Raw genomic sequence first — 13,004 nt, 5'->3', positions numbered from 1 at the left:
GTAAAATAAAATCCCAAGAGTATACAAAATGTAAGCAGAAAATGCCCCAAAATCACAAATAAAATCTCGCATTCTAGAATACATGTAATTTTTACAAACGCAGGCTCTTTCATACTTACTATCTGGCAGTACTTCCCAACATTGTGCAAACATTCAACGGCTATTAGGCTTATTATATTCCTACCCAGACTGGGAAGAGATGTTGATTAGTACGATACTATCAGTAGTTGCAGTTTACGTTTTTTGAATGCTTGCTATGTGCCAAGTCGGATTTTATAGATTAAAAGGCTGAAGCTCAGATAAAGTAAGTAACCCGTCCAGGGTCGCACAGCAAGAAAGTGTCTGAGGCGGAAAGCAGAGCAGTTCCTTCCCTCCACCCCCAAGGGGGTGCGGAGCCCAGGGCCCCTGCTCTCTGTAGCCTGGCCCCACAGGGCGGCTGCCTCCCTCTTATCTCAGCTCGGGCTGCCTGCTGGTCCCGCCCCCTCGGGGGAGCTGCCACTTGGAGGCGCCTGGCCGGGAAGGCCTGGTCAGCTGTGTCCGGCGGAGGCAGCTGCTGACCCAGCTGTGGCCTGTGCCAGGGGCGGAAGACGTGGGGCGGGGGGAGTAGGCAGGAGCCCTGGGCCCCCGGCTGGGGCTACATTATGTATCATCTCCCGGCAGCCCTCCGGGCTGGAATTGGCTTCCTCTGCCTCTTGCTCGCTGGGGCAGCCTGGGCTCCCCCACCCAATCCAACGGACCCCAAGTTTGAAAACAAAGGTAAGGGTGGAGTTGAGTGTAGACCCCAGCACTGGATCTTGGAGGGCAATATGGGGGCCCGAACTTCCTGCCCGGACCCTTGGGGTCACCCAGGTTCTCATTCTGAGTCTGTGACCTGGAGCCCAAGGTGGTGTCTGAACCCCTAGACCGGGATCTCATATGGCACGCTGGGGTCTATATCCCCAGACTGGGTTCTGGGGGAGAAGCTAGAAAGGGGGCATAAGAGTCCTGCTTTATCTCTACAACGAACTTGGGGCGTGCTAAACGCTAAATGGGGCAGGGGTAGTGCTGTAGTCTAGAGTCCTATATTCTAGAGTCCCTGAGCTAAGGGGATCTAACCGACCCTTCAAGCGGGGAGGGAGGGTAAAACCCGAGTCCGAGTCAGAGGGGCCGAGCCGCAGGCGACTGTAAACACGGTTGGCATGCGGGCGCCAGATCCCTGGGTCCGCTGGGTTGAGGGAGGGGAACGGGGGGCACGGTTGGCGCTATCGGGCCGCCGGGAGCCTGCCGGGGCTGATAGGGGACCCCGCCTCCTGCACACACACTCACCCGCACGCAAGTCCCTAGGTTGGGGCGGGGCCGGCAGCGGGAGGCGGACGCCTTGAATGCTGCGCTCAACAAAGCCGGTCGCGGGTGGGCGGCGTGTGTGTTGGAGGGAGACAATAAGACACGCAACCTACGCTTGGAAGTTTGGGGGGCACTACTTCGGCGGACCCCTCGAAGGGCCCCGCTGGAAGAACAGGGGCGGGGCTTTTTTTCTTATCGGTCCGCACAGGCGGCAGGAGGGAGGGAAGGATGCTGTGGCTCGAGAAAGGGACTCGGGTCCCTTGACCCCCTCCCCTGACCCCCATCCTCAGCGGCCCTGCTGACAGCCCGCGAGCCTGATGAGTTTCTGTGCTTCACCGAGCGCTTGGAGGATTTGGTGTGTTTCTGGGAGGAAGCGGCCACCGCCGGAGTCGGCCCAGACAACTACAGCTTCTCTTATCAGCTCGAGTGAGTTGGAAGAGGCGGGGTCAGGTGGATCGCCCCACAGGTGCAGGGGGCGGGCGGGCCGGGCAGACCTCCCAGGAGCTCGCATCTTGGGATGTTTCCTGGTGCCAGGGACCGGCTGCATCTCTGCTGGTGGGCAGTTGTGGGAAGCCCAGGGAGTCAGGGCTGACATGCACCCTAGTGGTCGGGGCTGGAGCACTCCCGTGATCACTGCTGGAGGGTAACCGCAAACTTCAGGGCAGGAACAATACCGATCCAAAGCAGGACTTAAGGCGTCGCGTACGTCGGGGCTGGGACGCCCCCTGGTGGTGGTGTCCAGAAACGCGCCCTCGGTCCCCGCGAAACCTCCAAACTTGATCCCCCTACCCTCGCTGGTTCCTGGTTGAACAGGGGTGAGCCGTGGAAGCCATGCCGCCTGCATCAGGCACCCACCGCCCGCGGCTTGGTGCGTTTCTGGTGCTCGCTGCCTACAGCCGACACGTCGAGCTTCGTGCCCCTAGAGCTGCACGTCACTGCGGCCTCGGGCGCTTCACGCTACCGCCGTACCATTCACGTCAACGAAGTGGGTAAGTGCGCTGGGAACAGGGGATTGGTCGGGAGGGAGTCCCAGTTTCCGCCCACCTAAGGAAACCCCTCTCCGCAGTGCTCCTAGACCCTCCCGCCAGGCTTGTAGCTCGGCGGGCCGACGAGGGCGGCCACGTGGTACTGCGCTGGCTCCCGCCGCCTGGGGCACCCATGGCGAGCCTTATCCGCTATGAGGTGAATATCTCGGCAGAGAACGCCGCAGGGAGCGCACAGAGGGTGAGGCCCGTCCCTATGACCTAGCCCCAGAGGGCTCCAGACTGGACAGGCCCTCTAAGTCTCACCCTGACTGTCACTAGGGCCCCGCCCCCTTGGCCTCGTCCCTTCCACGCCCTGCCCAAGACATCTCCACGTCCACTGACTTGTCCCTTTTCCCAATGATCCCCTTTTCCCAGCCCACCTGGACTCAACCTTTCTTAACTCTTGCCTGGAACCCTAGACCGCTCCAGTGTCCGCCCTGTCTGTTCGCAGGCCCAGCTGTTAAATAGCCGAAGTGCGCCCGTTTCTACCCAGGGCCCCATCCTGATTGGCCCCAAGCCTTCCTGGGCCCCGCCTCCTACTTTCGTTCCCGCCTTCCCATGCTTGGTTTCTGTTCTTCCTTTTTCTGATTGGCTGGATCCCTCAGAGTCCACCCCCACATGCCCTCCTTTGCCCACCCTGCCCCTATTGGCCACACCCCTCACCCGGGCCCCGCCTACAGGTGGAGATCCTCGACGGCCGCACCGAGTGCTTGCTGAGCAACCTGCGGGGCGGAACGCGCTACACCTTCATGGTACGCGCGCGTATGGCCGAGCCCAGCTTCGGTGGCTTCTGGAGCGCCTGGTCCGAGCCTGCGTCACTGCTGACGGCTAGTGGTGAGGCCCCAGGCAAGGGAGGTAGGAGGGGCTGGGCGGAGCATGGGGGCCAAGCTCACCGCCCTGACCTCTTCCCTGCTCCCCCAGACTTGGACCCCCTCATCCTGACGCTCTCCCTCGTCCTCGTGCTCATTCTGCTGCTGCTGGCCGTGCTGGCCCTGCTATCCCACCGCCGGTGAGCGCCCCACTCGGCATCTGGCTCAGACTCCCCTCCACTAACTTTCCCCTTTCCCTGTGAAAACCTAGGCTCAGAGACGGGCAGGCACTTGCCCAGGGTTACACAATGAAGAGTCGGTGGCAGGGTCAGGATGCAAGCCAGGTCACACTCAGATTCTTACTTAAAATTCTCTGCTCTGGGGCATACTTTTTGGGTTTTCCTCCTACCTCAGTGTCTGCTCCTTCTTGGATTCCCTTGTGAATGTGCGTGCGTGCTATGCTAAGTCATTTCAGTCGTGTCTGACTCTTTGTGACTCCATGGACTGTAGCCCGCCAGGCTCCTCTGTCCGTGGGATTCTCCATGCAAGAATACTGGAGTGGGTGGCCATGCCCTCCTCCTGGATTGTTCCGACCCACGGATGGAACCTGCATCTCCTGCCTTTTAGGCGGATTCTTTACCACTGAGCCACCGGGGAAGCCCTTCTTTGTGAATACTTTTTTCCCAGTTTCATTAACTTCTGTAAAGCCAACCAAATGGGCTTCATGAAACGACTTAGCCCCAAATGCCTCCCACCTGTTGTCAAGGTCCTTAGGTGTTTTATGACATGACCAGCCATCCTGAGGTTTTCGTAATTCAGTTTTTGTGACCCGAGTACAAACTATGTGTTTTCACACCCCCAAGCCTTGGGATACACTGTTCCTTCTGCCAGGAATGTCCTTCTTGCCATGCCTGCCAAGCAATCTCCTAGTTCTTTCAAAACCTTGTTTATTTACTTGATTGGGAAATACTGAGTGCCAGCTATGTGCTAGGCACTGGGAAGAAAGAGCAGAACAAACCAGATGTGTCTCTACTCTTGTGGATCTCATAGCTAAGTCACACAACAAATAAGGGAACCAACAGATATTTGATTATAAATTGTGATGAGAGATAGCAGAAATATCGGGCTTCCCAGGTGGCACTAGTGGTAAGGAATTCCCCTGCCAGTGAAGGAGACATAAGAGTCTCAGGTTTGATCCCTGGCTTGGGCTGATCCCCTGGAAGAGTGCATGGCAATCCACTCCAGTATTCTTGCCTGGAGAATCCCATGGACAGAGGAGCCTGGTGGGCTACAGGCTGTAAGGTCACAAAGAGTCAGACATGACTGAAGCGACTTAGCATGCATGCCCATGGGGACAGGACGGACAGAATAGATAGGTGAGAGGAGGTGACATCAGAGCAGAAACCTGAATCCTGGGAAACAGGCTGCCATGTGAAAAGCAGGGAGCGAAAAACAGCAAGTGCAAAGGTCCTGAGATGGGAATGAGCTTGGAACATTGAAGCAGCTGCAAGAAAAGCTGTTTCCCTAGAGCAGAGTGTGTAAGGTGGTGGGGGGCGGGGGGGAGGGAGATGAGGGAGGTAACAGGAATTAGATCATGTAGGGTCTTCTGTAGGAGTTTGGACTTTATCCTGAATGCACTGGAGAACCATGGAAAAGAGTGAGAAGGAAAGTAGCATAATGGACCTTCAGACAAGCCTGGGTGGGTTTTAGAGGGACCATAAGGCAGTGTATATTGAACTCCTGTGTATCCTTCAAAACCCTGTTCCCATTGCCCTTCTATAGGGCCTTGCAGATGCTTTGGCAGAACCCCTGTCCCATGCACTCCTCTGCCTTCAACATGACCACAAGGGACTAGGAGTAGCTTTGCCCCATGGATGGTGCCGAGGGGGTGTTGGTGAATGTTCAGTGATACATGCCCAGGTATCTGTTTGTTTTGGTTTCACCAGGACTCTGAAGCAGAAGATCTGGCCTGGCATCCCAAGCCCTGAGAGCGAGTTTGAAGGCCTCTTCACAACCCACAAGGGTAATTTCCAGGTAGGCGGCCTGGTTGTTCCTTCCAGGCCTGGGGCTTCCCTGCTCCTGTGGCCGAACTCCAAGTGTCTGAGCAAGGTGGTGCTGTTTCCCCAGCTGTGGCTGTACCAGACTGACGGGTGTCTGTGGTGGAGCCCCAGCACCCCCCTCCCAGAGGACCCACCTGCCCCCCTGGAAGTCCTCTCTGAGTGCTGCTGGGGGGTGACACAGGCAGTGGAACCTGGGGCAGATGACGGGGGGCCCCTCCTGGAGCCAGTGGGCAGCGAGCATGCCCAAGACAGCTACCTGGTACTGGACAAGTGGTTGCTGCCCCGGAGTCCGCCGAGCGAGGATCTCCTGCAGCCTGGTGGCGATATGGACATAGTGACCATGGATGAAGCCTCAGAAGCGTCCTCCTGCACATCCGCTTTGGCCCTGAAGCCTGGGCCGGAGGGGGCCTCTGCTACTAGCTTTGAGTACACCATTCTTGACCCCAGCTCCCAGCTCTTGCGCCCAAGGGCACTGCCCCCTGAGCTGCTCCCCACCCCACCCCACCTAAAGTACCTGTACCTCGTGGTGTCTGACTCTGGCATCTCAACTGACTATAGCTCAGGGGGTTCCCAGGAAGCCCAGGGGGGTTCATCCAATGGTCCCTACTCCAACCCTTATGAGAACAGCCTCATCCCAGCCCCCAAGCCTTCACCCCCAAGCTACGTGGCCTGCTCCTAGGACTCCAGCCCTCAGAGGCACAGAGACCCAGAATGACCCCACTGCTACTCAAGGCCCAAGGTTTATCCAGCAGGGTCAGTGAGGCCTGCTGACCTTGGCTTTCTGCTCAATTCATCCTGCTCAGAAAGTCACAGCCTTGCAGTATTTTTAAATGTACAGTTTTTTGTGTGTAGATAGATAAATATATATATATATATACTTTATATATAAATATATACAAGTTTCCTGTCGTGACTTCTATAAATACCTGTAAGCCCCATCTTTTCCCTGGGCCCAGGCCATAGAAGAAGCAGCAAAAAGTCTGGAGTTAAATCTAAAATTCTCACCTGGCAATCTGAATAATAATAACAGAATGAATTGGTCAGTATAAGTTATGCTAGCTGCCCTAACAACAACCCATTCCCTTCTCTAGGGGGTCTTCTCAACCAAGGGATTGAACCCAGGCCTCCTACATTGCAGGCAGATTCTTTACCAGCTGAGTCACCAGGGAAGCACTTTCTCTCATACAATTCAAATAGATGGTTAGCTTATCCCTGGGATGAGTCAGAAACCCAGGCTGTAGCTTAACCATCTCCTAGGGGTACTCTGGGGTCTTCAGATGGACCCTCTGCATCCTTCCAGCCCACAAGAGAGAGACAGCAGAAGATTTTTGTGGGCCACTTTAGGGATGTAGCCTGGAGGTGGGCGCCACCTCTTCACAAATTCTGCTGGCTAGAAATGGGCATGTGACTTCCGTAAGAACCATGGACAGCTGGGAAATGTAGTTCAGCTGTGCACCCAAGCGAGGAGAGCTGTTTAATGAGCAGCTAGCTAGTCTCTGCCGCTAATAATACTAACATTAATTCCTAAGGCTTTATTCCGAATCTGGTTCTAAGAAAGCACTCTGATGACACCAAAGGTCAATCAAGTGGCTCATTGGAAGTTTTCGGCTTAACTGCTTTTTAAAAGTTTGACATAACCTAGGAAAGCATACCTTCTATTCCAGCAATTCCACTTTTAGATATGTACCCTAAAAACCCTCACACACATGGACCAGGATATGTGTACGATTGTTAATAGTAGTAAATAAGTCAATCTGATCATACCTAATTTAGGGTATAGTCACTCATGGAATTACATGCAGTATGGAAAAAGGAATGAATGAAAATGTGGCCGAATCTTAGTACCAGTGTTGAGAGCGAAGTTTCAGATTACATTTATCATGAAATTCTTCTTTATAAAATTCAAAACAGAAAAATTAAACAATATATTGGCTGGGCACAATATATACAGGATAATGGTATATTTACGAGAGAAAAAGCACTTTACAATCTTAAGATCTTTGAATTTGCATCTGTCTTGGGTAAACTCTGGGAGTTGGTAATGAACAAGGAGGCCTGGTGTACTGTGGTTCATGGGGTCGCAAAGAGTTGGACATGACTGAGTGACTGAACTGAACTGAACTGAGGTAGGTGTTCCAGACAGGGAAACAGGCATGGAGAAGTTGTCACACTCCAAAGCTCACGGTTGGCCTCCAGAGCTTGAACCTTTGTGCGAGCTGGTGTCAACCGCCTGGGTGGGCCGTCGGGTGACTGTCATCTCTCCATCTGGTTGAAAAATCACCCACCATTCTTCCCTGGGGCCCAGCCCACCTGGCTCCAGGGAGGCTCGGAGGCAGCACTGTCCTGGGCCTGCTGCATCCGGCTGCAGCCAGCACTGGGCAGGGAAATACCTCTGAAGGAGTGCCAGCTGCAGAGCATTTCCACTGTCTCCTCCTTCCTCCTGGGTCTGGAGGGCCACAATGAGCCCACAGCCCCGGCCAGGCCCAACCCGGTGGCTGAAGTGGACAGCTGTGTCCAGAAGCAGGGCAGCCAGGTAGGCGGCTTCCTGGGACCCAGGGTCTTCTACTAGGTACTCCTCCAGGCCATCAAGCAGCAAGAGTGAGGGGGCTGGTCCACGGGCCTCATGGGCAGAGCACAGAAACCGGAGGAGCTCACGGGTTGAGGATGGGTACTGGAAGCGGATCTTCTAGAAAGGGAAAAAGGAAAGGGCCAGATTCAGCATAGGAAGCCGAGCTTCCAGTTAGAGCAGCCCTGCTTCCTTGCATACTCCCCTGGACGAGGCTCTCACCCACTAGACCTCTGGTTCCAGCGTGAAGCAGCTCAGAGGGATCGAATATTCTTCTGTTCACCAACCCCTCCCCCTCGTTTTTTTCTTATCCTGCACTCGTCACTGCCCGGTATTATTAAGAACAAGGTACGCCTTTCTGCCAAATCTCTAGGGCAATCTTTCCACGGAAAACCCGCCCATAGCGTCCAACTCCACCAAGGACTCCTGTTTAGCTCCGCCCCTGACTCCACCCATTGGGAAGCAAATTTGTGGATTCTGCCCCTTCATTGGGTGGTTTCTCATTCAATCTAAACAAGGCTTCGTATCCCCGACTCGTCCATATTCCTTCCCACAATGTTTGCTTCGTCTCCGCCATTGGTCTGTCTCCGCCTATCAGTCAATCCCCCATTCGCCCCTCTACGGGCTGGTCCGCCTCTGGGCCCACCCCTCCCTACTTGTAATCGCAGTGGTTCGAGCGCTGGTCCAGTCCTGCGGGGCAGACTTTGAAGAGGCCTCCGGGTCAGGAAGAGGACCGGACCTCGGCCTTCCCCTGCCGCCTCCAGGGCCGCCGCGAATAGCAGCGCTGTCTTCCCAGAGCCTGGACCGCCGAGCAGCAGCAAAGGCGGTTCGGCTTCAGCTGTGTTCTTCCCGGGGCCCGCCGCGATGCCCAAGTTTAGCACTCGCCTCAGCGTCTCCGCCATTTGCCGCGTACTTCTGTTCAATCAGCGGCCGGTGCCTGCCCTTAATCCCGCCCAGGGCGGGGTCTCATTGGTTACAGTGCATTTAGCTTCTCCATTAGTCCAAAAATCTGTTCCTCAAAGTTAGATCGACGTTTCCTAGCTCCGCCCCTGGTGAGGGGGCGAATAACCTAGTTTGAGCAACAAATGGAGGCGTTTCAAGGCGATAAGGCCCTCTCGTAAGTGAGTCCGCTGGCGGAAGCACCACGAATACTATTATTGTGAGCTAAGCAGCTAATCAGACAATATAAGGGTTCAGAGTTGGACGGAACAGGCCCTAATCACGGACACATTACTTAAAATCTCTGAGCCTCAGCTTTGCCCACCTGTAAGATGGAGCACATGGTCTCTCAGGAATATTGCGATGTGTGTGTGCGCGCGCGTTTCTGCTGATGTTACCTAATGACAATGAAGGGGAGAAGTGGATAAGCTATCCGCTTGTCTCTCTCTGCACTTGAATGCTTGCACAAATGTGTGTGTGTTTGGGGTTGCAAGTTTGAGGATATTCATGTGCAAAACATCCGTCAGACAGCAAAGGAGTGTCTTTGAGGGTCTGTGAGAAGAGTCTCAGCTGGCTTCCTCATTGGCCTGGGGGCTTCTTGAGTCCTGCTTAGGGTATAGTGAGAGGCAGGACCATAGAACAAAAAAAAAAAAGAGAGAGAGAGAGAAGAGGCAAAGATGCAGGGGCTGGGAGACTGAGGGAGAGCCACAGCAGGACCTTCTTTGTCAAGTTCACTTCAGTATCTCCAGCACCCAGACAGTGCTTGCTGCTGCTGCTGCTGCTAAGTCGCTTCAGTCGTGTCCGACTCTGTGCGACCCCATAGACGGCAGCCCACCAGGCTCCCCCGCCCCTGGGATTCTCCAGGCAAGAACACTGGAGTGGGTTGCCATTTCCTTCTCCAATGCATGAAAGTGAAAAGTGAAAAGGAAGTCGCTCGGTCGTGTCCGACTCTTAGCGACCCCATGGACTGCAGCCTACCAGGCTCCTCCATCCATGGGGTTTTCCAGGCAAGAGCACTGGAGTGGGGTGCCATTGCCTTCTCCAAGACAGTGCTTAGGGCATTGCAAGTCTCAACAAAGGCTTGTTAAAGGAATGAATAAAGAAAGGTAGGATAGATTGGAAACTGGAAGAGAAGGAAGAACAAGGTGAGTGGCCAAGTGAGCACTGGTTGGATATCTTCACACAGACTTCTCCCCAGAGCTGCCACTCACAGCCCTGTTGCCCTGGCAACTCTGTCTCCTGGTAACTTCAAAGTGGTGCTGTTGCCAGGAGACCCAGGGGCAGGGCTGAACTGAGATTTCCAGGGCTCTCTCTCTCCCTCTGGGGCCAGAAAAGAGCTTCACAACATCGCTCAATACACCCACTCACACAGACAGGCACCCCCACACTCCTACACCCACTCACACAGACAGGCACCCCCACACTCCTACACACACACAGAGGAAGGGCATCTCTGCATATATTTCATTTTCAGAATCCCCACCACCCACATGCTCACAATCATATCCTGACACAAAGCACCCCATACATACTCTTTCTCACATTCATGCCCCACACCCTTTCTCTTGCAAGTACACCAGAACACAGTCTGATACAACAATTCCTTTGCCCCCCCCCCCACACACACACACACGAGGCACACTGTTACATTGTCCTGTTAAATGCACCACCTCCTCCCTTGATTCACCTCACTTTGCAACACTCTAAATAACAAGCACCTGTATCGCACAGTTCCACATAGTTATAAACACCAGAGCATGCTGAACACAGCCCCATTTCAAGTCCTTTGCACTTGCTGTTCCATTTCCTAGAGCATTCAGCTCCCACATATCTATCCCTCATTTTTTCCATTCTATTCAGGTTTCTACTCAAATTTTCTACTCACTTTTCCTGACTACCTGTGTAAAATCACACCCCTCCGCACTCTTTCACTGCTTCTTCACCTTTATTTTCTTTCCAAATACTTATCACTTCCAACCATATGTATTTATCTTATTGCCTCTCTCCCCACTAGAATGTCAGCTCAATTGAGGTAGAGTCCCTCTTTCTTTCACTGCTAGGTCTCCAGCTCCTAGAACAGCACCTGACATTGGATAGGTGCTCCTGAATGCATATACTGGCAGAGATGCAGACATTAGGTGTATCTCTCATGCATACACTACTTCTTTCCCTTGCTTCTTGGGACCCCATATTCATGTCCTGACAGAAGGACTTTACCTTACAGGGGCTCCCTGGAGGAGGCAGAACCAAAGGGTGAGGTGGACAGTTCAGGGTCAGTCTGTACTCCTCCCCCGTTTGTTGGTATCCTCAAGTGATAAGTTTATTCATTTAGCAAACACTTATTGAGCAAGTATGTTGTTCCTGACCCTGTTCTAGGAGGCACACAGACTCAGCAGTGAACAAACAACAACATCTCTGTCTCAGTGGAACTGACATCTTAGTGAGGGAGGTAATAATGGCCACCAAGCATAATGAAGAATTTAAATAGTCTATGAGCAGATGATAAGTCTGCATAAAAAAAGAGAGAGAGAGAGATTTGCACAGGGAAAGGAAGGGAAGGGACAATTGTTTGGTTTTTGCAATTTTAAACAGGATGGTAGGGGCAGGCCTCCCAGAGAAGGTAACACTTGAGGAAAGGCTCCTAGGAGGTGAGGGAGCGAATCATGCAGATATGAGGGGGAAGAGCATTCCAGGGGGGAGGCACCTGCAAGTGCAAAGGACTGGAGGCACTGGGAGAACCTCGGCCCTTACACAGAGTGCCATGGAGAGCCCAGAGAGCGTTTGAACACAGGAGGGTCATGGTCTGACTTACATTATAAAAAGGAGCTCAGTTTTGGTCAAGTTGAGGACAAGAGGCGGTGGGTCATGTGGAGAAGCCTTTTGAGTAAGCAGGAACATCTTTATCTGGATTTTCCACCTAAGATTATCCACCGTGCAGTGGGGGTGGGCAAGGCCAGGGCTGCAGTCTCCACCCTCCCTAGCGGGTCCAGACACTTCTTTGTGCCCGGCAGCCCCAACCTGACCTTTTCTTGGCCCAGGCTTAACATCAGAACCATGGACAGCGCCAACTGGTTTGTTCATAGAATACTGTCCGTTGTGCTGAAATTTTGCTTCTCTGCTGGGCCCCATGGAGGCAGCTGTGCTGTGGGGCTCAGGGGAAGGCAAGCCCTGGAAGTAGATACTCCATGCGGTGAAGTAGGGGGCTACATGATCCTATCCCTCCTTTGCCTTCAGCCCTCTCATGCGTCCATCTCATTTCTTGCAATGCAGAATCAACCACACCCCACTCCTCCAGGCACATTTCCTTTCCCTTCTATTTCCCCATCACTTGATCTGCTCCAGCCGTCGCTTGATCTGCTCCAGCCGCTCAGGTCTCCTCACTGTGCCCTGAACAAAGCCAGCACGTTGTCACTTCAGACCTTCATTCTTGCTGTTCCCTCTGCCTGGAACACTCCCCCACTCCACACTGCGGTTATTTGCAGGGCTCTCGTCCCTTCCTCCCTCCACACCACATCTCCAGTGCCAACTCCTCAGAAATAGCTTCCCTGGACACTCTCTTTAAATTGCAAACCATGTCCTCATTCCAAAGTTGTCCCATTGTCTTCTCTAGCTTGAGTTTTCTGTTTATTACTTATCAATATCTAACATATCAACGATACCAATTTCTGACCCAAATTCTTGATCCTGCAGTTTGAAATTTAGATTTTTTCAGATTTTCAAAAGGTACTATGGTGTAAATACGATGTACTGATTAATACCCCTAGGTGGACCTGGGGTAACATTCTAAATCACTGTATCTGCAACGAAACATAAGAATACTCACATAAAGTTAAGCAAATAAAAGCTATAATGACCTTAAGTCAGTTCAGGTCAGGTTTTGCCACAAATGAGTTATGAGGATAATTTTGGTTTCCAGACCTTCTTGAAATTGGGAATTGTAGTTTTGTGGCTAACTTATTGACCTCGTTTACTGTTTCTCTGGTGTTAGAATGTGAGCTCCATGAAGGCAGGATTTTGTGTCTATTCTGCTTAGTACTGCAGCCCCTTTGCCTAAGAAGACAGCACCTACCACGCATGGGGGTGGGGTGGGGCGTGCTCCACAATGTTTTTTGACTGAATAAATGGATGGATCAATGAAGAAATGTGTAAGGAAAGAAGACTTCCCTTCCCTGGTTTTTGAATGGCTCCATGCCCTGAATGGCCTGAAGTCTCTTGAAGCCACAGCATGTTTGTGTGGGGGGGCTGTATGTGGCTCCCTGTCCTTCTACCTTCCCCAGTCTCT

General features: G+C 53.1%; 2 protein-coding genes across 3 annotated transcripts; one reads left to right on the top strand and one right to left on the bottom strand.

Moving 5' to 3' along the window:
• The first annotated feature begins 497 nt into the window (after window positions 1-497).
• EPOR (erythropoietin receptor) lies at window positions 498-6,111 on the top strand. 2 transcript variants are annotated; one of them, XM_059887923.1, is made up of 8 exons: window positions 498-756; window positions 1,614-1,749; window positions 2,137-2,312; window positions 2,390-2,505; window positions 3,029-3,182; window positions 3,270-3,357; window positions 5,104-5,191; window positions 5,285-6,109. In XM_059887923.1, exons 1-8 carry the CDS (start codon window positions 642-644, stop codon window positions 5,894-5,896), a joined length of 1,485 nt encoding a protein of 494 aa, XP_059743906.1. In that variant the 5' UTR covers window positions 498-641; the 3' UTR covers window positions 5,897-6,109. The 2 variants fall into 2 exon arrangements, with proteins under 2 accessions (XP_059743906.1, NP_001192530.1); NM_001205601.1 differs by having other exon boundaries at window positions 642-756; window positions 2,390-2,547; window positions 5,285-6,111.
• Window positions 6,112-7,163: 1,052 nt separating this feature from the next.
• On the bottom strand, window positions 7,164-8,700 carry SWSAP1 (SWIM-type zinc finger 7 associated protein 1). Its single transcript, XM_002688846.6, has 2 exons — window positions 8,440-8,700; window positions 7,164-7,903 (listed from the first exon to the last, which is right to left on the bottom strand). Exons 1-2 carry the CDS (start codon window positions 8,683-8,685, stop codon window positions 7,397-7,399), a joined length of 753 nt encoding a protein of 250 aa, XP_002688892.1. The 5' UTR covers window positions 8,686-8,700; the 3' UTR covers window positions 7,164-7,396.
• Window positions 8,701-13,004: the final 4,304 nt, after the last annotated feature.

The sequence above is a fragment of the Bos taurus genome, chromosome 7, assembly GCF_002263795.3.
Source record: "Bos taurus isolate L1 Dominette 01449 registration number 42190680 breed Hereford chromosome 7, ARS-UCD2.0, whole genome shotgun sequence".
Classification (NCBI taxonomy): domain Eukaryota; kingdom Metazoa; phylum Chordata; class Mammalia; order Artiodactyla; family Bovidae; genus Bos; species Bos taurus.
Note: the sequence above shows the minus strand (reverse complement) of the source record. Positions and strands in the feature narration are given on the sequence as shown.